Source organism: Amborella trichopoda, chromosome 6 (genome assembly GCF_054954075.1).
Source record: "Amborella trichopoda isolate Santa Cruz 75 chromosome 6, AtrichopodaSantaCruz75HAP2 v2.0, whole genome shotgun sequence".
NCBI lineage: Eukaryota > Viridiplantae > Streptophyta > Magnoliopsida > Amborellales > Amborellaceae > Amborella > Amborella trichopoda.
In genome coordinates, this window is record NC_142341.1 from 49,575,370 (window position 1) to 49,599,055 (window position 23,686).

General features: G+C 36.7%; 3 protein-coding genes across 6 annotated transcripts; 2 read left to right on the plus strand and 1 right to left on the minus strand.

Moving 5' to 3' along the window:
* The first annotated feature begins 509 nt into the window (after positions 1-509).
* On the plus strand, positions 510-3,889 carry LOC18441845 (GDSL-like Lipase/Acylhydrolase superfamily protein). Its single transcript, XM_006852072.4, has 2 exons — positions 510-1,129; positions 3,144-3,889. Exons 1-2 carry the CDS (start codon positions 551-553, stop codon positions 3,666-3,668), a joined length of 1,104 nt encoding a protein of 367 aa, XP_006852134.1. The 5' UTR covers positions 510-550; the 3' UTR covers positions 3,669-3,889.
* A 67-nt stretch (positions 3,890-3,956) lies between these two features.
* Positions 3,957-11,506, minus strand: LOC18441844 (uncharacterized). Of its 2 annotated transcripts, none has more exons than XR_016057132.1 (6): positions 11,004-11,506; positions 9,576-9,641; positions 8,412-8,564; positions 4,726-4,804; positions 4,418-4,526; positions 3,957-4,320 (listed from the first exon to the last, which is right to left on the minus strand). XR_016057132.1 is itself a non-coding variant. In XM_006852071.4 (6 exons), exons 1-6 carry the CDS (start codon positions 11,154-11,156, stop codon positions 4,156-4,158), a joined length of 732 nt encoding a protein of 243 aa, XP_006852133.3. In that variant the 5' UTR covers positions 11,157-11,506; the 3' UTR covers positions 3,957-4,155. The 2 variants fall into 2 exon arrangements, 1 of the variants encoding a protein (XP_006852133.3); XM_006852071.4 differs by having other exon boundaries at positions 4,726-4,811.
* A 3,792-nt stretch (positions 11,507-15,298) lies between these two features.
* Positions 15,299-23,584, plus strand: LOC18441842 (transcription factor-like protein). Of its 3 annotated transcripts, none has more exons than XM_011627840.3 (5): positions 15,299-15,664; positions 17,673-18,223; positions 21,033-21,944; positions 22,435-22,726; positions 23,209-23,584. In XM_011627840.3, exons 1-4 carry the CDS (start codon positions 15,518-15,520, stop codon positions 22,715-22,717), a joined length of 1,893 nt encoding a protein of 630 aa, XP_011626142.1. In that variant the 5' UTR covers positions 15,299-15,517; the 3' UTR covers positions 22,718-22,726; positions 23,209-23,584. The 3 variants fall into 3 exon arrangements, with proteins under 3 accessions (XP_011626142.1, XP_020527677.1, XP_006852131.1); XM_020672018.2 differs by having other exon boundaries at positions 23,275-23,584; XM_006852069.4 differs by having other exon boundaries at positions 22,435-23,584.
* Positions 23,585-23,686: the final 102 nt, after the last annotated feature.

Here is a 23,686-nt window from a genome sequence, read left to right on the forward strand (position 1 = left end):
CATGGTCATGCATCGAGATGATCAATTATTTTTAACATTAAAACTATCTTTTTCGATGGATTTTTGATGTGCATCTGTCATTCTACATTATAAGGTTGTATCCTTATATAAACTTTTTCTTTATTTAAATATTATAACTAAAATATATAATTGTAGTTATTTAAATATTATATATAAAATTTCATTTAAATTATAGGGTTGGGTCCACATAAACTGGGACCGGGTCCACATAGACTGGGACCGAGACCCAAATAGTATTCGGGTTCAATATTTGGACCCGGACCTGCAGGGTCCAAGTTTTGGACCCAATACTGGGTTGGGTCCGGGTCCTTGGGCACCCTACGTCCCCCTTCCCCAGGCCCCCTCACACACATACGTTGTTTCCATGTATGGAAGCACATCTCTCTCTCCCACAATAAATATACAAAGCAACCCCAACCACTAATGACCCCCCAACCCCCCACCTCCCCCTGTATATGACCACCCTCTCCATTTCATCATAGAACACATTATCCACCATCAGAGTTGCTTCCAGCACCAGAGGAAGATAATGGACCGGCTACTTCTACTCACTCTCCTCATCACCACCACCCTCCCCCTCTCCACCTCCCTTCCCTCCTTCCCTCAGTGCTTCTCCAAAATCTACGCCTTTGGCGATTCCTACACCGACACCGGCAATGCCATCCCCCCGAGGCGCCCATATGGCGAAACTTTCTTCCAGCGCCCTGCAAACCGCTACTCTGATGGCCGCCTGATGCTCGACTTCGTTGCACAGTCTCTTGGGCTCCCTTTCGTACCTGCTTACCTCAACAACTCTGCAGATTTCAAAAATGGCGTCAATTTTGCAGTTGCAGGATCCACTGCACTCGATAGCGACTTTTACTCGAGTAGGAATCTTAGTATAAGTTTTCTCAGTCCTCAGTCACTGCAAAACCAGTGGAACTGGTTCTCCCAATTCCTGCAGGCACAGTGTAGAGGCGCTCATGCAAAAGATGGGTGCATTGATGACAGCATTCTGTTTTGGGTCGGAGAGATCGGCGCCAACGATTATGCATACACCGCTGGAACATCGGTCTTGCCCGGCACTGTGAGGGAGCTCGCCATCCTCAACGTGGCAAGGCTTGTAGAGGTAACTGCTATGGTCAATAATGTTCACTACTCAAAAGTGTTAGTATTAGCATGAGGAAAAAGTTTATATAAGGTTGCAACTAAACAATCCATCGAAAAATGTTGTTTTAGTGTTAAAATACCTTCTAATTGATCATCTCAACATCGAGATGTATGTATATGAAGATTTTGAATCCTAGAAATAATGCATCTTGTAATATATTATGGACCGTCCATTTTCAAGATTATCATATGTTTATAGATTTACTTGATTTTAGTCATTTTTGGAGTTTAAAATCTTATAATTCGATATAAAAATAGATTTTTAGATAATCCTAAAAAAAATTTACACAAAAATTACATGTTATAATAAAATTTGGAGTTACACGTTAATTGGATTGTTTAAGGCTGCGACCAAACCACACCCTTAGCATAATCAATTGGATTATCGAGTATTGGCAGATTTGGCATATGGATGGATGGTGATGGAGAGTCGTGGCATGTTTTAGTGGGCTCCATTCTCTCTACATCGCCATCCTCAACGGTTGGATGGAGATGACCTCATGGTCTATGGTTTTCTCATAGTCCACAGGATGCTTCCCTTCTTCTGGTCTTCTCGCTCTCTAACCTTGACAACCTGTACATTGCCCACATTCCACACTATGTTTCATCATTCTTATGAGATTTATATATTGATAAAATTTTATCTGTAGATTTAATTATTATCGTCAAAGCTTTTTTCCTATTAATTGAAGTTGGCTACATAAATCTTGATCTGTCATTATGCTCTATTAAAAGTCATACCCTCAGTGAGACCAAGTCCTTAATATCAGTAGATTGCATGACTTCTTTAAATAATTTTACTCTATTGAAATTTAGTTAAGCCTAACTTACCAATATCTGAGCTCCCAAATTCATGTGGCCTCGAATAAGTTGTTTCATGCAATTTACTCCACAAAGAGCTTCTAATGTGGTCCATGGTCCTACTTGTCTTACACTATTTACTTCCAAGAGCTTCTAATGTGGTCCATGGTCCTACTTGTCTTACACTATTTACTTCCATGCTCATTTTTATAGGATAAGGCACTGTGCTTTATTAATTCATGTTGATTTTTTGTTCAAACAAAGGGGCATTGGGACAAATGTGGGCCAAATCATTAAAGTCCTACTTTGAAATGTTTTTAAATTTTTTCAAAAATACTCCAAGCCCATTTATTGAAGGCCAAGCCATCTAACGGCTAGTGTGAAAACCGAGCTTGGCTAAGCATTTTCTGTTTTTTTTTTTTTTTTGAATGGCAACACATAACTTTCATCAGCCAACAAATTAATGTACAAATGTATTGAGCTATACAAAACTTTCTACAAAGACGTCACAAAATTTTTGTAAAGATTGTTGTTAGGAACCCCTTCTTTGGCTACGCTATCCGCTACTGCATTTTCTCTCTGTAAACATGATTGAAAGACACTACGAAACCTCAAGAAACTTTAATTTCTGCATCTTTCGTCCGATTGATGTTGGATGGTGGTGCCCACTAAAAGCATACTACAGTAGGCTACTTAGAACGTGGCATCCTTTCCTTGATTATTAGGCTTCATGGATTTTTTAACATCTCTTATAGATCAAGTTTTTCACAGTTTTAACTGATAACTACTTTATTCATTTCATTTTATGAACAATTTATTAGTCCAAGGGGGTAAGCAATTGATGCAAAGCAACCTCCATTTGCCATCAAAAATAGAAAGAAGCATGCAATCAATCCAAAAAACTTTTGGTCTAATTTATGCATATTTTCTTAACAAATATTTAACAAGTTCCTTGTTAGTATTATTTTCTTTCAAGGAACCTAATATCAAAAGCAACAAGTATTATTTTCGTAGTACATGGTTCTAATCTTATGATTGATTCAATGTATATCATTTGAATATTTTTTATTCGTTATCAAATTTTTCATGAAATTTTGTCTCCTAAGGAATCAGATAGCACTATCATGACACTAATAATTCAATTTTTTTCTTTTTTCTTTCAAATCGATCAGGGGTTAATCAAGAAGGGTGCCAAGTACTTGGTTGTACAGGGGCTTCCATCAATAGGCTGCCTACCTCTCTCCATGGTCCTAATGAGCTCCACCAAGGATGACATCGGGTGCTCCGCCTTTGCAGACAGGCAGAGCCAACTGCACAACTCACTTCTGCAAACCAAACTCGAGGAGCTTAGGCAGCATTACCCCAACACTGTTATTATCTATGCAGACTTCTCTGGCGCCCACCGCACCATCATGCAAAACCCCCAAGCTTATGGGTTCACGGAGCCCTTCAAGGCCTGTTGTGGTGTAGGCGGGCCGTACAATTTCGATCTAATCGCCACTTGTTGGACTGACAATGTGAGCCCTGTGACTTGGCAAAGGGCCAGTGCATGTCCAAACCCTGAGAAATATGTGAACTGGGATGGGGTTCATATGACTGATGCGCTGTATAGGGTGGTGGCCGACCTCATTTTGAACCATGGCTACTCTAGGCCACCTTTTCCCGAGTTGTTTAGTAGCAAGGGTTGTGTGAATTGAAGTCTTTATAGGCTTCATGTAGCCTTAGCCATAGAATAAACTAGTCTGAAAATAGAGATCCTTGTTTGAGGATACATAGTGAGAAGGGATCTTTAATTATACAGCAGTATAAGGTAGATATCAGTTTTATAGGGATTTCATGTCTAAGCATACTCTTTATATTAATATGGGGTTTAGCCTCCTGGCTTAATGGTTATGACCAGCTGTTCTATTTTCCTACAGTATTCGCATCAGAAGAACATGCTCTCTCTCTTTCTCTCTCTCGCTCTCTCTCTCTCTCTCTCTCAATGCCAAACAATCCCATGTAGATGGTTATATTGATAAGATAATTTCTCAAAATAAATATTGAGAAAAAATAAATCTAGCTTTCAATACCAAATGATTGAGAAGATCTCAACCACCAATATTCTTAAAAAAGAATCTAAGAGATTTAACTTATAGTAGAATGATCTGTGCTGACAGTGCTACCAGTGAGATATTTCTAGCTTCAAAAGCCCAGTAATTTCATGAAAGCACTAATATCAGCAAGATCATCCAGAATGGCAGCCTTGCCGCTAGTGCTCGCCTGTTCCAGCTCCTCCCTGGTGAAGATGCCGGTGCCCACACCAATAGGCAAAGCTCCTCCAAACTCAGCTGCCTTAACATCATTTGGCTGCCATAGTAAAGAGGAACGATTCAAAAATAAGAGATAATGTAATCAAAGAAAAGTTTGCATTCTCTAGTCATTGACTGGTTAAGCAAAAACATACAGTGTCCCCGACATGCACGCGTACGCCAATTTCCCCAGGGAACATCTTCTCAGCTCGGTCTGCAGCGATTTTTACAAGCTGCCCTCGATCAAAATGATCACTTCCAAATCTGGTATGAGGTTCAAAATTGTTGGGGGCGCAAACACACACAGAGTGTGTGTGTGTGTGAGAGAGAGAACAAATCAAACAATGGAACAACATGAACTCATAATATGACCCACTAAGAGAATATAATTTAAGACTATAGCAATATACTAGAAGAGCAAGATCGATATAACTCATAATATAACCAGCTCAATTTAGCTCACCCTCCAAAATTGGGGACCGTAAAATATTTCCTGATTCCTAGCCCTTCCATCTTCAGCCATGCTATTTCTTCCAAGTTACCTGTAACCTGGGAACACATCAGAAACCAAAAGAAACTGTTCCTTGGCCATTCTTGCACTTATTGAAGGGGAAACATAAAGAAACAAAAAATAAAATAAATTCAGATACAGATTCGCACTTGTCCAGCTCTGCAGACTTGATGTTGCCTATACGTCAATAGCAAAATGATCAAATGCCGAATAATAATTACTCCCTATTTTGACCAGTCCTAATTCCTAACTTCCGTATTTTTTGATGGGTAAGACATCCATACTTTTTCTATTAACAAAAAGCACATCTACAACCAGCAGGAATTCCCAGTGAAAAAAATTTATCAAGCAAGAACACAAAGAAGAAAATGTGTGAAAGAAAAAAAAAAAAAAACCCTAACCCCTCCCAATAAACCCACAAATTACCAAAGGCTATCTACCACCAAGTTGGCTACCTTTTTAGATGGTACAAATTTACAATAAAACAAATAGTATAAAAAAATATTTGCAAAAATGTAACATGTACATTTTCTAAGGAGCAACCCAAGCATTCTAGAGCTTTCAGATGATGTTAGTCTCCTTTAATCTTCAAAAAGTGATTGAAAGTCTATAAGTGTTTTCTGGTCCATGAAAAAGTCTCAACATCAGCCCAACCAGAGTTTCTGGATCCCAAGGGCACATAATTACACCAGATTAGTTCAACCTCAGAATTTCCAAGGACCCAGAAGCCCTTATATGTTTTTAACGACCTCCAAAATTTAGTTTTCAATAGTTGTAATTGGTGTGGGCTGGCTCCATACCTTCTTTCTAAAGGTTGCATTACCTTCAACTAGTCATGTACCATGTTTGCCAGACATCTGCCATAGTGTTTCTGATTACTAGTCAGGAGCAGAGGTAGAATGATAGATCTTGTAACTAGGAACCCCCTCTCTTATAAAGATCCTATTCCTAACATTGGAGAGTGAACATAGGTGCCTCCAAAAACCCTTCTAGAATTCAAAATCCTCTAGGATGCATCCACCTTTCCGAAAATTTTAGCAGAGGTTTATTCCATCATAAGAGAACCTGCATATCCATCAGGCTGGGAGGAAAATCTTCAGAGACCCATTTGGCTAGTAGGGAACTTTTAACCCATCTAAGGCTGTCTAGCATGTGGGACAAACTATGCTCCCCCGAAATTATCTAATGTACTACTCACCAATGGAAAGAGAAAAGAAGGTCTCTCGAACAAAATACATGAAAAACGAGAAATAAGACTTTGCTGATGTATGTGCAACTGTAAGCTACACTATTATAATGGACAAATATATAAGGAAAATTAGAACACAATAATGACTAAAACACCACTGCTGGGGCTTCGCACAACATTCCATAGCCCAACAATAACCTGGCTTCTGCTAACTATGCAAGAACAATATAAAGAATTATAACTTGAGCATAAAGAAGTGTGACCACTCCTTGCTATGTTAGTACCTTCCATATTCATGTACGTACAACACATTCATACAGAGCTTTAGCTTGTTACTCTCTAAACCAAAAAAATAAACTACATTGACAAGTATCAGTACATGAAGCTCACTGTATCCAGTTGTCAAATACTATCTAGTGATCTCTACAAAATTTGATGAACCCATATTTTTTTCATCGTTTTCAAGATCCTCTAAATAAAAAAAGCAAATATCCAATTCTCTTGAATCCAACTTGAACTCGACCAAACTTAGGTGTGTTTTGGGCGTCGATAGAGATAGACATGGTACGGCCAAAGCTCAACCCATAATCCCTTTGGAAGCAATGAAGTGGTGCAGACAGCTTTCAAAGGATGCAACTTTTCACGAGGATGCTCAATTGGATTGATCCAAATTTAAATTAAATATATGGTCAGGATCTATAACCCTTATCTCTAAGAGCTTTTCATAATGCTCCAAATCATGGTCGAAAAGCCTGCTGCGAAATTTAGTTCTGAATTTTAGCATTAATTACATTTAGGTTTTAATTAGAAGTGGCTTGGGCTTGAGTGGTCGGCCGTTGAGGGTAGCAACGCTACATCTCAAGTTTGATTCCTACCACTGAATTACCCAAAAAAATATATTTTGGCTTTAATACAGTTAGAAAAGTTACACTCCTTTTGGGAACATTTGTTTTTTGGGAGAGAAATTTTTTGAGAAAACTCTTTTCCAGAGACTGTCACTTTCACATGTTTGTTTCCTATATGAAAGCATACTTGTAACATATGGGAAAGCACTTTCCTAGCTTCTGCTGCTTTCAAGAGAAAGCGGCACTCCACCTTTTGAGGCGGGAAAGCACTTCCCTATGGTGAGGGGAAAGCGCTTTAGATCAAACAACTTTCCCACTAAATAAGCGTGTCCTTTTAATTCTTAGCAAGATGTTATTATTTCCAATTATATGATTAAAGATAGTTTCCTATTCTGTTTGAGAGTCCAGAAAGATTCTTCTCTTGTTTTGTAAGAGCCTAGCTTCCTAAAACTACAAAGGAACTAGTTACCTAATTTTCAAAGAAACTATATGATTGGGGAAGTTTAGGAAAGTAGACATAGCTTGACTCCTCAGCCCAGTAAAACAAAGACGGATTCAAACCCATATAAAAACATATGTAGGTCACATTTAGATGAGACATTCCTCAACTCTTTTTGGTAGAGAGATTGAATTTACAACTCTAGCCTAAGTTAGGGAAAGTCCCCCCAAAGATTAGAGCCCCTCTTCATCTTCTGGTGAAGCAATTCCCCAAAACCTTAGCTTGTGGATTGGAGGTTCTCCGTACATGAGTTTGGACCCCTACTTTTTCGTTCCTACATTTGTGGCACTTCCCCATCCAAGATTCCCTCAAGCAAATTAGTCATCCTATTTCTAACCCATCAAATAGACCCTTCCCAAGCACTCGTAACATAGCCCACCACCTTCTGAAACCATCACCCCTAAGGCCACCAAACCTAATTTACCCTGATCTCGCCTTGTTTTCTACAAACCCAGTCATTGCTCTTGCTGAATGTGCAATTTTCCATCAAGACTCACCTCCATTGAATCCCTATTTTTACCCTAACTCCTTCCTTACCTTTTTCTAGCTCCAAATCATCCCCTTGTGTTTATTAAAAGCCCTTATTCCATCCTAGAAATTGAAATTATTCCCATCAGTCAAACCTTAAACCAAAAATCTAACCAAAACCCTAACCCTGCAGTCTATATTTAATCCAAATACCTGAACCCTAGTCCTTCTTTCTAAGTCCTACTAGGTGTATTACACTTGTGTAGGTTCCAAGCTCTCTTGGTCCTACGTCATACAGAAAGACAAACACCTATTGGCAGACATGCAAAAGGCCTAACTTTTGTGATTGGGATGAAAAAAAAATTCCTGTTTTTAGTCCAATCGTAAAAGAACGCCTTTTGCATGTGCACCCATCACTTACTGCCGCAAATGCAAGTGGGTTCCAAACTGGCTCTTAACATGTCCACGTCATAATTTCATACCAACTGAAGACACTGAATGGCTACCAGAACTACTCTTGTAATACAAAAAACCAGCATTTGTTAACGAATGGAAAATTGCCAAAAAGTGACAGAGAAACAGATCAACAAAAAAAAATGAAAAAGTGACATAGTAACAACATGAACATAAAACATACCAAGCCAATGAGCACATTATCCTTTGATGACAAAGCCTGTAGCAATGAAGCTACTCCAGGAAGAACCAGCAATCCTTCCCCAATTTCATTGGCATGTTCTTTAGTGAATTCAATCATGCTCAGCTTTATTTCAGGCAACTTTTCATTGGCAACCTACAAGAATGTGAAAACAACCCAAAATATGAAATCAGCAAGAAACTTACAAAGACTTTACGGCTCACAAATATTTGTCCCGAAATGTGTAGAAACTTAACAAAACTTGAAAAAAACGCATTACATAGTCCAGATAATTTCCAAAAAATATCCTGAACAGTTGAATATGGTATAGCTAATTATTCAATCAGGTTTACATGCATATAAGGCAAGATAAGATCACTGTTATCCCAATCACCACCATTCAAAGCTTGTTTCTTGAAGAACTCAATATGCAGCTATTACAGCTCAAAGTGGGATAATAATAGCTGCTTTTCCTATTTCAGCAAAACAGTGTCATTAAAAGATACGTCACTTCTTGCCCATCTAGACGAGAGTGATATCATAAGCAACTCTTTAAACGTAATTTGATGGATCGAAGACCACTCCATATTCCTGTGGAAGCTAAGGAATTGCTGAGAGCATGTGATCTGCTATAACTAACTTTCAAACAGGGATAGGATATAGCTGAGTATCAATTGCCACCTTGACCGGCTTGCCACACCAAAACTTCATAATATTATTTTAATTCAATGACATAATTCTTCATCAAAGAAAAGTCCATTGTATTTTTATCAATTTAACAAAACGTTGATTGCCACAGACACAGGGACTAACAAAAATGGTTTAGTAAATTCATAGTAGCACGAAGCGTCTGCAATGCACGAGCATCTCCCCGAGAAACTGTCAATATTGCATGGATGAAGTATAAATCAAAGTCTCTGTTTGGAAATGCTAGATTTCAATTAAAATGAAGATGAAAAGAATAACTATCCAAAAACAGAAGATGAAAATAATAGGGTACCCAAAGATGCATTTCAAGCTGAAAGCAAGACAGCCATAATGATATATGTAAAAAATGTATGATCTATCACAAGGAAGGCCATCTCGCTACAATTCTTCCTGTGATTTGGCAACAAATTCAAAAAACATATGATATATGCAAAAATTCCAAATGTTGAAGCTACCAACTTCAGAAGAAACGCCATAGTGCATGAGAGTGTTAACTATCACAGAAGGATCTGTTTGTCCATGATGCTGCAAAAAGTAAAACAAATGTTTCAATTAGCTTCATGATTCTAGGATGCAGTTCTACTTGATGAAAACATGGCACAAGGAAAAAAGTAAATAACATTCAAGTTCCTTAACATAGCCCAAGCGTTTAAGTACTGCATGAAATGCTCATAAGCCCCTATATATTACTGTACATTTTATAGGGAAACAGTTGCGAGTGTTTCATCATCAAAGATGAAGCCAAATATGTGCACAAAGATATAATTACACAACGTAAGGACGCTCCTAAAAATAAATAAAAGTCATAGAGGAGATGAAAAAGGAATGAGGTCTCCAGCGTCCGAATCTGATTCTTTCTACAACAACTCTTTAGTTTATCTCTTCATACAATATCAAAATCATCCTCGACTCATCTATCTACATATCTCTTGGTATAATAATTGTGTATTCATGGACCAACCCAAATTGATCTCGCTTGATACTACTTCAATGTTGACGTTGAAACTGCATCTGAGAGAGAGAGAGAGAGAGAGAGAGAGGTAAATTACATTTTAAATGGTGAGCTAGATATTTTAGAGGTGTTGTGAAGGTGTCATGGAGAAAATTGGTGGACATTAATTCCAAGATATCTAAGAAGGAAACCACCATCATGGTTGGAACTACACTTTCAATTGAAGCAGTAAACAAAATTTGCAATGTCGCAATCTGTTGGTCTAGTTAGGGTGGTAAACTCAATGGATGTGAAACATAGACATGCATCAATGCTTAAAACTTGCCTCATCTAATTTCATTAGAGATCAGAGGCAGAGGGATACTACCCTAACATAGCTAGCGTGAGAAAAGTGGGCCCATATTCTTACAAATGATCAATATGAGAAAACGGGGCACCCCAATTTTACTCTAGGGTTGAACTATTGAGCTTTCCAATTCAAAACTGCTTCTTTGCAATCCTTGCAATGAAATTTAAATCACAAGGAGGAAGAGGATTCATGCAAAAAAATACAAGGAATTGAACATATCACCAACTAGTAAGGAAAGGTGGAAAGACTAAATGAAAAAACATAGATACAGTTCCATAGTGATCCAAAGCTTTAACATCTCTAAAAATTCAGAGCAACTGAAGAATCATGATTGTGTTTACTTAGCTAACCATGGTTTCTCTGCAAATTATCACCATCCATATTTAGAAAACAAATGACATGACCCCGTTAATTTCCTGGTAGGGTAAAACCAATACCCAACGCAAGGCAATTTCTCCAATGCAATCAATCAGAATACACAGATGAGAGAAAATAGAGAGGTTAAGATGAAATAAAGGGAGAGAGAAAGAGGAATGTAGAGAGTTAGAGAGATATAAAGAGCGGGGAATGAGAGAGAGAGAGAGACCTGGATGGCGTCAATGGTTCCATCAACGCCACAAACTTGGAGGAAGGCATGAGAGAAGGCACGGCGATGGAGTTTGTTCGATGCAGGGCCTGAGCTCTGTATAAGCGTCCCATCCACATCGAATGTCACCACAAATTTGCCCCCTCCCTCCATTCCTCAACTCCAATCACTCCCCTCTCTGTTAACAAAAACTCGACTCTCTCTCCTCCCCCACCCTCTCCCTCTCCCTCTCCCTCTCCCTCTCTCTCTCTCTCTCTCTCTTGAATTTTCAGTATCGTGCTTCTCTTCTCTCTATCTCTGTCTTGAATTTTCAGTATCGTACTTCCTCTTTCACGCGTTTATTTCCCCGTTTCACTCGGGCAGTACTTCACTGAAACGATTCAAGCTCCCGACGTATTGGTTTGATACGAAACAGTGTTTGCAAAATCAAATGATAACGGTTAACGGGATATGGGCTGGAAGCGGTTTAACCGGCATAATCCGTAAACCCGCGGATTCGATGTGTTCCAATCAGGAAAGTCGCTAACAGTTAAAAGAGTATTAAAAAAAATAAAAAATAAAAAAATATATTAAAATGTAAAAAATATAGCAAGAATGATTAAAACATAACATATTCAAATGTTAAAAATTAATGAAAAAATGGATTTTAACTAATCGATTTGTGCCTTGGAGTAATTTTAAATTTTTCTGAAAAATTTCGGAAAATATAGAAGTGAGTATTAGTGATCAAAAAAATTTAATCTTTACCATAATGTAAATAATATTAAAAAATACATTACGAACCAAATTCCTTATTTTTAAGAATTTATATACATTTTTTAAAAAAAAAATTAAATACCGGTCGATCACCAAAACCGGCCAAAACCGGAATCGACCGTGGCTAGTTCCCATCTAACCGGGCGGTAGGCGATTAGATTGCTATGTTTCTCCAACAATGTGCTAAATAGTAATATGCATGGTGAATCCAGTCGTTCCGATTGGTTGAATAGCGAGTCGATGCATTGGTAGGGGTGGAAATTGGGTCGCGTTAATCAGTAGGCCCGACGGAGCGGCATGACTTGGTTGGACCTAGATTTTGAACCCGATGGATCAAATCTGGGTCTAGGTCCAACTTAGATAATATTAGGTTGGGATCGACCCGACCCAATCTGCCCAAGTGTACATTAGTACAAGGAAAATTGTTTCATGCTGCATTTCCACATCTGCAGTCTAAAAACTGTAAAGCATCCATCTTAGAAATGCATGCAAGTAGGTGTTCCATTTAAAAACAATGGAAACTAACGGTCCAAATATTTTCTTACTAAGATTATTATTTTTAGTTTTTAAATTTTATGTATCGTTTTCATATTCATGATCTCCATGTTAGAGATTATATTTTTTAAAAAATTAAATCTTAAAATCTATCTCAAATATAGATTTATTAAGAGGCTCGCATTTCTACATAGGCGGGCTTGGCCGCATAGAAACCAGGACCTTAGCATAAATACATGCTAATACTATTAAGTATTAAAAAGTATACAACCATACCATTTACCTTTAGTAATAGGTGGTCACAGTTAATCTTAATCATTGCATATGAAATTAGATGGCTACAATTATTCCATTAACCAAGCTCAAATTTCAAAATAAATTTTTTTGAACTTTGTGACACATCCAATCTATCATATGGTTATAAGTAATAGTGACATTCTTGTATTAAAAGGTAAATAGTCTCATTATATACAATTCTATTAAGTATGTAGAAGGGAAACAGAGGTTTTACGTGGGGAATCGAGTTGGGATTTATACCATTTGGAAATTGGTTCGGTCCTGAATGATTCCGCATCTGGATTGACAACCCAGATTGGAAATCGCCGGATTTTTAAACATTGCTTGAGACTTAGGAACAAAAAAAAAAGTATACTTTTTCTATGAAAAAAAATAAAGTTTTTATTTCCTTAACCTAAACAAGTCAGGGTAGAACTGTTATTTTTCTGGGGGAGTTATTTAATACATAAAAACTATCTTAGCACTTCTTGTTACGGTTTATCAAACTCGGACGATGCATGTCTAATAAATATAAATGAGTTTGAACTTATTTGCTCCTGGACAACTTGGTCATAGCCAAATGAGGTGGATACTATCTTGCTTCCTCCATTTAAAGGATCCTAAAGAGAAAAATAATAATATTTAGGACAACATATTGAGGGTTTAGTAGGGGTATATAAATCATTTTGCTTGCACAAGCTAAGTGAAGCAAAATTATCAGAATGTCCCTGCATCTACTCGTTCATGCTTCTTAGCCTTTAATTTCAAAGAGTCTTCTTTAAGAGTACCCGAGTGAGACAAAAACTTAAAATTAACTAATTTAATGTTAAATAGAAAAAAATTATATAAGGTTGCAATCCTAAAATGTAAAATAAAAGATTCACCTCAAAAATTCATTGGAAAAAGTTGTTTTAATATTGAAAAACCCTCTAATTGATCATCGCAACATCGAGATGTATGAATATGAAAAAAAAAAAAAAATATATTTTGAATCCCAAAAATAATGCATCTTGCAACACATTATCTAGACCGTCTAGTTTCAAGATTTTCATATGTTTATAGATCTACTTGATTTTAATCATCTTAAAATTTTATAATTTTAGATGAAAATAAATTTTAAGATAAACCTAAAAAAATTTTACACCAAAATTACGTGTTATGGTAAAATTTGGAGGTGCATCGTAATTGAATTGTTTAAAGTTGTAACTTCACAAAATCGTAATTTATAAAAGTTTGAGGATGTAATATGTCAAACAAAAAGGAAAAATATCACGAAAACAGTAAAACAACTTCACAAAATCATTACTATGGTCAAATCACCAAATTTAACATGGGCTTGAAAGTAAAACAAAAATCTTAATTTTTTTTAGAGAAATTTATGCTCATGGTCCCTTAATGTAACATTATTATTCATACCCTTTGGTTCTCTCTCTCCCTTTATACCCTTTTGCTCTCTCTCCAAACCCTATTGTTCTCTCACTCACTAATTAAAAAAGAGAAATTTACACAAATACCACCCATAATTACTATTTTACGTGTATATTATTTTTTTAAAAAAAAAAATTTAAAATTGGCATCACTTCGTATCTTTAAGACCTGAATGACAAAAGTCATTTTATACCCAAAATTGCCACTTTGAATATTCAATATCCAAAGTCACATTTGACTTTCAGATATTGAAAAGACAAAGTTGAGTCCTCGTATATCAAAGTCAAATATGCTTTTGATTTTTAGTTAATGTAGATGCTCCTCTTAATTTTGGCTACAAGAATTTCCAGGGACCTATGACTTTGAACCTTATTAGCCCAACACACCATATAATACATACACCCCAGAAAAATCCCAGAAATGTCACTTAACTTAGCAGCTTAGAATATTTGAAATTCAACTAAGTTGCCCAATTGGAGCAAACTTATATAAAAAAAAAAAGAAAAGAAAAGAATAAAGAAAGAAAGAAGAAGAAAAAAAAAACAAGATGTAACCTCTCAAATGTTAATTAAGTTCATTTGACCCTGATTTGAAAGGATTTTCCAAAATTTAATAAGTATTTTAGAGATATGAGTAGGAATTTTGATAATATGCCTTTTTCGAGGAGTAGGCTTTTCCCGCTCTACAGCTACATCTAGCGCATTCATTGGTCATTTGTCATGTGCTCATGTGTTCATAATATAACGAGTAACTAGTATATGCCCAAGAGTGGATGCAATAATATACATTTAATCTAGGTTGATTTGACGATGATAGTTGTATTTCGAATTTCAATTTTAGTATTTTTAATTTATTTTTTTACAAATTCAAATTAGTTGAAAATCTAAGTATCAACGTTTCTCATCAAGACATACTTAATAAAAATTATTTAAAAATAATGCACATAAAATAAATGGACCAAAACATATTTAGAATTTTAGAGGGTATTTTGGTCGAATTAATTTTTATAAATTATTCATAATTTTTTTATATGTGCTTATTTTTCAAGGGTTTACACTCTAAATTTTAAATAATTTAGATTTATAATTTTTTTTTTTTCAAATTTAAAATAAACTGGAATGGCACCCATTTGATGGCTTAAATTGAATGTGGATAATTGGGCTTATACTATTGGATTGACGACGGCTGTAATTTGAAGTGTGCACACTATGACAGACAACCACATAAACTATAGGATCACCAAATTCATCACCGCCCATTCAACTGATTGGCGGCGATCATGCTCCCCCACCTTATTTATATATACTTCCAAAGAATTGCAAGAAACCCATGCCTTACCTTTGTGCTATTGGGGTGCACAAAAATTCTAGAGAGAATAATTAATTGTTCCACGATTGTATTCTTGGGGTGCACAAAATTTTTAGAGAGAGAAAAATCGTTTTCGTGCCAAAACATTTCAGTGGTTTGTCATTGAACCATGGATGGGTTTTCTCATTAAACTCGTTGCGAGGTCACGATTTTCTCTCTCATGATTTTTTCTCTCTCTACATCTGTGAACCATGTCGGCTCGAATGCTCAGGAAGGTTCTCCAAGAACAAGAACAACTGCGGAAATCAACTGATCACGAACCTCAATGTCAAGAGGACTCTGATTCCTCAGAATCACCAGCTCCTTCGAGAAACCCATTTGATATTCTCGATGACCAGGTTGGTTTTCTACTTCTCTGCAATATTTGATCCTTCAATACATGGATTTTTGTACACCCATATTGTTTGATAAAGTTGATTGCATGATTTTCTCATTTAAATTTTCTCTGAATTTCTACTATTTTCGACCCCTATCGGTTTTTTTTCTCGCATATCTAATTTTTTTTGGACAGTTGGTAGAATTGGGGTTCTTAGTTTGATATGATATGTACACTAATGAAGTTGGGTTTTCTTAATTTGTTGTTTTCATTTTTATTTTTTATTTTTTGGGTATTCTCTATGGGGCATAGAATTGAAGCCATTAATGTGTGTAGTCTTGCATCTTCGAGAATATAGATTATTGGGTTTGAGCTTATACATGAGATGCTGATATTGTAACAAATTGAGGAGGAAAAAGAATATGTTATTTGTATGATACGGGGTCAGGGAAATATTGTTTAATATGTGCACAATCACAAGTATAAAACCTGTGAATTTATGAATCTATTTGTTATGGAGAATTCAAGGTTTGGCCTTTGTATTTGTAATCGAGCTTCTTCAATTGGTAGAAATCCATATCTAGGGCTTTTGTTTTGTGGTATTTAAGATTAGTGACTTGTAATCTCTTCAATGTGGTAACAATGACTTTTCATGACCTTTTCCCCCTGAAAGAACATGGTAATCCAGTAAGAATAAACTGTTTTAGCTATTTCTTACATGCTGCGCTATTTGTAATTATTGATGAATTAAATCAAAGTACAAAACAAAGAAGAAAAAGGGAACGTTATTGGGGATAATTCCATGTATGGGGCTTGATAGTTTTAAAAGAACACTCCATATACATGCAACTTATTCATTCAGTTTTTATGTTTTTCATTCATTTTTTATGTTTGTAATATATTAATGTGGGCCATATCTCCAATTAGCAAATTATTTGGTCAAAGCTTAGTGAATTTGGGTATTAGATGTGGCGTTTTTTTACTACCATTGGAGAGGAGCTGCTAGGCAATTTACACTTTCTTCTTTGTAATTTTCTTTTTTTATTTATGAATTTATCATATGAATGGAGAATATTGTGGCAATCAACCTGCTTCAAGTCTCTTTCTTGATACGAGTGTTTGATAAGACTTGCCTAAGTCACTAAGGTTCGGCATCTGCTGAGCTCAGAACCATTCACATGGGAACCAGCTGTTTCCCATAAACTTTTTTTGTTGGATTCTTCCGAGTACAGTCTCGGCGTACTCTGACAGACCTGACTCGAGATAGGGACCTTAGCAAGTCCCAACCCAAGTCCATGTTTTCTTACACTGCTTGACAGTTTATTTGATTCAGTAACTGAGAGCATTAATTTGATTGTGGCTTTGGCTTGATTGATTAAGATGTTGACAGTTGCAATACTATTTCCCAAGTTCAAATCCTATCATTGAACTACTAAAAGAAGAGGAAACTAAAGAAGAAGAAGAATCAAAGTTGATTAACTTTGACCATAGTAAATGATCGAGAGGCCTAGGAATATCTAATTCAAAGTATTGGAAAAATGCCAAAATATAAAATTTCAAGTAACATGCACATGATACTTGGTCTCAGTGCTGTATCACATGGAACTTCTGTTCGTGTTATGTAAATATAAACCACCATTTTCTCTTTTATTTAGAGTTCCCATTATTCTGCATACATATATGTGAGAGCAGTTGCAATACATGGAGCCTTTATTCCAGTTTTCATTTTTGACAAAGAACAGGTTGTTGTTGGTTTTGCTAATGGATGTTCCAAGCTTTGTACATTATGATTCTTCTTAGTCTTTTAGCCTTGTTCATTGTTACTTCCATGAGTATATCCCACTAGTGCCTTCGCTTTTTCTTTTCGCTATATTTCGACAGCTTCCCTAACGAGTGTTCCATTTCCTTTCTATTGGTTGCTACATTTTGTTGTTCTTTCTGGGCAAACGGTATTTCTCTTTCTGAATTTTGATTCATTAGGATACAATACTCATTTATCTAACACCTCTTGTAAAAAAAAATTTGAGCAGGCTGATGAAGAAGAAGGAACTAACGAAATTATCACATCTGACGTGGAAATTAAACCAAAAATGACTGAAGTAATAAATTCAAAAGCTATTAGGAAATCAAAGAAGAAAAAGAAAACAAATAAAGAAAATTCCACCTCTACAAAGGGTGAAAATGAAGTCGATTTGATTTTAAAAGGGTTGTCTATAAGTAGCACACACTCCATCTCAGAGAATGAGCCTTCTAAAAGTGAGGAAGGGGTTGGAAAAACAAAAGGAGTGGCTGCAAAATCGCATACCAACCTTCGGAAACCACAATCACAATCAATTTTAGCTGTTGACCCCAAGTTTTTAAGGGCTGAGAATGAGTTGAAAAGGATTTTTGGTTCCAAAGTTGTGAGTTCGTTTGAGAACAGCCATAGTGTTGGCAGTTCAAGGCAAATGCATGGTGCACGAAGGGGAGGCATCAGTTCTAGAAAGACCATACTTATTTCTCCATTAGGCGACTGGCCTCGTTGGGATGGTTCTCTTTCCATGGACTTTTTGGAGACTAAAGATGGGCAAAATTTTTTCAGGTACTTTTTTTTTTTAGTTATTTGCCAATAGATGATGCTGTTGCTGTCATATGTTCCTCTTATATTGTAGAGATCTTTTCCATTTATCCTTGTGTGAACTCCTTTTTAAAGTTTCTTCAGTTGTCAACTGAGATCAAATATTCAAGGGGTGTTATGCTTTTTTTTTTTGCCTTGGCTATATTCTTGAAATTTGTAATTTCACTTTTGCATTGTTGAACAGCTGCAAATTGCATATGTTCATAGTTAGCATGGTCCATGACTTCTTTGTCTTATGAAATGTTACTTAGTTAGCATGGTTCATGACTTCTTTGTCTTAAGAAATCTTAATTCTCATGTTTGTTTGTTCCTTGTTAACAGGATATCTGTCTTAAGAAATGTTACGTACTTCTCATGTTTGTTTGTTCCTTGTTAAGAGGAAATCTACCATATTCAAGCACCTCCATTGAATAAAAATGTTGTATACTCAATGAGTATTTTTCCAGCATGGAATAGTTGTATGTGAGGATGGTGACAAGATGCTTATTTTTTCTCTTTTTTGGGAAGTGGTTTCGTCGTAAAATGGATATACAATGACCCAACTACGACCCTTATGATGCCATTCTCTAGCTATGCAAAACTATAGTTACCCGAAGCGATTCCAAAACCGAATTGATCGAGGAATTGCCATCAGCTGGAATATTCTTGTTTTTGGAATCAACTCTGTACAAGAGGAATCGTGGGGGGCAATATTCCTATTTTTATGGCTTGGGATTCCGCCAAAATGAAATTGAGAATCCTTCATAGATGGAATGAGATTCCTAGCTCGTTGGAATCAAGTTTTCGACCAAGTTGGAATTGAGATTCCTTCATTTATGGAATCGAGATTCAGACATCTTTAGAATCGAGAGGAACTGAGAGGGAAACAATACATATCTTAATACCATTCATTGATCGACATATCGTACATACACATCTACGTTATTTGTGTTACAGTATTTGATTTATTTCTAACATTTTGGAGTTGCAATCTCTCCATTGGATCAATACATTGCATACTTAAAGAACTAAGTAGAGAACGTGGACCACCACTTTAGTTTCTATTGGTCATTACATGGCAAAAAAGAGGGCTACACCTTGTAGCTTGAGATTGGGTGTTTAGCTCGAGTAGTTTGATGCCTCTAAAACTTCTAAACACTTCTCAGTAAAAAGCTAACAATAATAAAAAATAGAAGTGGTAGAACTTTAGTAAATATGGAAACCAGTTTCATTAAGTGTAGAATCGAGATTCACCAATTGTGGAATCAAGAATGAATAAATATTGGAAATGTGATTCTATTAGTGTTGGAATCTATATTCCTAAAATAAGGAATTGAGATTCTAGACTTCACGGAAACAGGTTCCATGAAGATTCCTTCTCAGAATCGCCGAATTGTGATTCCGAATCGGAATTGCGACCTTCGATGAAAGATTTGGGGAACTATTTGCAAAGCCATAGACATTTTCCAATGCATTCTTGTTAGTGCATTAGATGATCATGAGTCACTTCTCTTATTTTTGGATCCTTTAGCAAATACTTTCTCAAAAAGAAAAAAAAAAAAGGCAAGTTAATTAACCCTTCCACAATGAAATTTTCTGTTGACTGTTGGTTCATTTAGGAAACCTTCCAAATCATCATTTGTGAAGGAAAATATTCACACTTCAGGGACATTTGTGCGCTTTGGTCTATTATTGATATAAGTACATTGTTGACTGTTAATTTATTTTATCATTTTCTTTATGACTTAATATCATGATGCAATGCATATGACCAATCATGGCACATGTTGTGTTCCATCCTGTAGGAACATGAAGACATAATCCTTAATACTGTTAACCTGCATTTGCTAGGCAAATTTCTAAATTTTTACAGCAAGCTTTTGACTCTTCTTGGGCTTGCATCCTCGCGGTTGGTTCGGGATCATGCAAACCTTGGCTCGGCTGAGATCCAGTGCATTAACATCCCTAGATGTATGGTATTAATTTAGTACGGATGGGAATCATTCTGGGCTGAGTCGGGCCTGGACCCAACTTAAAACTTATGGCCCAACAGGTGAGTAAGGAGAAATTCCATGATTTTACCCAACACACTAGTATCTCTGCAGCATGCTTTTGGATTGGGCTCAGTCTTACTTCCTTGAGCTCATTCTAGTCCTAAACTATTTGGCTAACCCTGGCCGGAGTCCATTGCCTGATGTGTGCAACTTCTCTTTAAGACTAAAAAGAAGTGTAACACAACTTGTTTGTATCCTCCCACACACTCATATTTCATTTGCAATGTCCAGTATAATGTTCGCCATGTAGGGAAGTAGTATGATAACTAAACATTATGTTTCTCCAATGCTATTATCTGCATAAATTTTGTTGCTTAATTCGTTGAAAAGTGAAAGAACACAAGTATCCGACTGTCTTAATGATAAAAAGAAATTTTTATGCACTTATGTTGGCATTCTCCTATACATTATACTTCATTTACATCAATGTCCTGTATAATGTTCATCATAGAGAGAACAATTACGATAATTAAACCTGATGTTTCTGTGAAGCTATACAGGCATAAATTCTGTTGCTCTATTTTCAAACAGTTGTTCATTGAAGTATTTAATGGAACTAGTGATAAGAAATATGAAATTACTGATAAATGGAAACGAGAAGAAGTAATTGACCAAAAAGATAGATAACAAGAAAAAATACCTTAATGAATTCTTTTGCCATTTATATGCTCCTTGTTTCTTTCTTTATTGAGGGTTTTCTTGCCTGGTTATTCTCATTGCTATTGTTGTACACTGGACAGATACATGCATTCAACTTCATATGATCATGCACAAAGAATATTTGAAGCGGCGAAATCTATCCACGATCTCAATGGCATTGCAAGTATTTTAGCCTACCATCCTTATCATGCTGAGTCTCTCTTAACCATTGCAGAGGTCTTCAAATTTTCAGGGGAGCATCAATTATCCGCCGATGCTATTGGAAAGTGCTTATATGCCCTAGAATGTGCATGGCACCCACGCTTCAATCCCCTTCAAGGCAACTGCCAATTGAAATTCACCTATGATACAAATAAACCTATATTCACTGCCCTTTTCCACCACATGCAAAACCTAGACAGGCGAGGGTGCCATAGATCAGCTCTCGAGATTTGCAAGCTAATGCTGTCACTGGACTCAGATGATCCAATGGGCGCTCTCTTTTGTATTGATTATTTTGCCCTTAGGGCAGAGGAATATGCATGGCTAGAGCACTTTGCCGATGAGTATGAAAGCGATAATTCTCTTTGGCTGTTCCCAAATTTTTCCTATTCCCTTGCAATTTGTCGCTTCTATCTTGAGAAGGATTCAACAAACAAAGAAATGCAAATACAATCTGAGAGATCGGCATCAATTGATCTTATGAAGCAAGCTCTGATGCTCCATCCTTCAGTATTAAAAAAGTTGGTTGCCAAGGCACCTTTGAAGGATTCAACATGGACAAAGATACTTGGGAATTCTTTCTTTGGGTCCGCTAAATCTGGAGGACCCACCCTAGAGCATCTGATCAATATATATGTAGAAAGAAGTTATATCATGTGGAGGTTCCCAGATCTGCAGAAACTGTTGGAACAGGCTGCTCTTTTGGCAATTGAGTCAGTGAAATCTAAGGACAATGAAGCAAGGGACTGGGTATGCATGAGGAAAGAAGCTTTCTCATCAGAGAAAAATGAGTAAGAACTAAGCAGTCTTTAAACCTTTATTTTTTCTCTAATAAGGTTATCTTTTAGGTTCATTTCAACTAGCTTCGCTAGACTTAGCTGTTTTTCTAATGGCCTTTTGATTAAGTTGTTCTTTCATTCATTTTAGCAAGATTTCACTAGATTGAGTTGTGTTTTTAAATTTCCTTGCAGTAACATTTACAAGTTTCCTAGATTCAGCTCGTTTTTTAAGTACACAGTCTTGTTGGAAAAAAATGACCAAGTAATTTTTACACCTACTTTTGGGAAGCTTTCCTAGGGTTAATTGGTCCTCGAAATTTCCATGCCTCGTAGGAGAACATTGACCAAACACTCTCTCGTTGCCCCTATTTTAGCGGGTTTAGCTAGATTGAACACTTATTATTTATGCGATGTTTTTTCATAAATCTTCCTTAATCCTTGATTTTAGTGAGCTTGGCTGGTTTTAGCAAGGTTATTAATTGTCTGGTCCCATGAATTGCAGGTACTCGCACCTTTTGGTATCAGATTTCTCAGATTCAGTCCCGGGCATGCCACCTGAGGACTTGAGGAATCTGATGGTGGACCCACGTATGCTGCAAGCTATGCCTAATGAAGGTCATGGGTTGCCGCCTCCTGAGGATCGGGCCCCAACTCGAGAAATATTAAACAGAGACCCATTAATGGTTTTCTTGGAGTCGATGCTCCCTTGGATTGATTATGGACTTCATGAAGATGCCCAGAATGGCCACCCCAACCAAGACCATGAAGAAGAGAACCCGCAATAGTACATAATGGTCTCTCTCTCTCTCTCTCTCTCTCATGTCCAGGGCTAGTGTGGTTTGTTTGAGGGTAAACTTTTAGGTTTGTCTCAAGGTTGAAAGAGAGTTATGCAGTTATAAAGGCCATAGGCCATTAACAACATAATGTTATCGTCTTCATATCGCTAACCTGAAGTCCAACATACCTGTTGTTTACACTAAGTGCTTTTTTCATGTAATGGCCATTAGCTGTTACTGTTATAATGGTTATTTCACATTGTCCTAACAATGTCTGGACTCCCAACCTTGACGTCCTGATGCAAACCAGGTCACACGACTGGACAAAGGCCAAGGGACCATTGTCTCCATGAGTGTGTGCTAGCTGCCTTGTATGAGGGACAACATTTCAGGAACAAGCCCTTGATCTCCCTGATATAAATTAGTTGATGTTTCTTTTTCTTCATTCATTTTTAGTGCTTCTTTTGCTTCATAAATATCTTTCCTCGGTCTTGTCACAGTCGCAGACTATGAAAAGCTTCTAGCTCTGCACCCTACGACTTATATCACTGGAGTGCATAATGCAGGATAGAGAGATGAAGCCATTAGAAGAGTTTGCAGCTGGAGGTCATAAGGACTCAAGTTGCTTAAAGTGAAAATCGCTTATGATTAGGTCCATTTGCAGCTGGAGGTCATAAGGACTCAAGTTGCTTAAAGTGAAAATCGCTTATGATTAGGTCCATTTATCTGTTTTTGTGAGCATTTTAACTTCTATATATTTTGTGAATTTCTGGCATTAATTGTCGACCTCCCATGGTCTTTTAAGCATCTTCTCTATTGTTTTGCCTGACTTAAAGACTTTCCGAGTTTGTATATAATGAGAAGAATGTATTGAAATGGGTGTCGGTGCCATGGGGCAGTTAAAAATCAATTTGTCTGAGAAATCTTATGGCAATTGAAGAGATTGATATCTTCTTTTCAAGTTCATCAGTGCGTTAT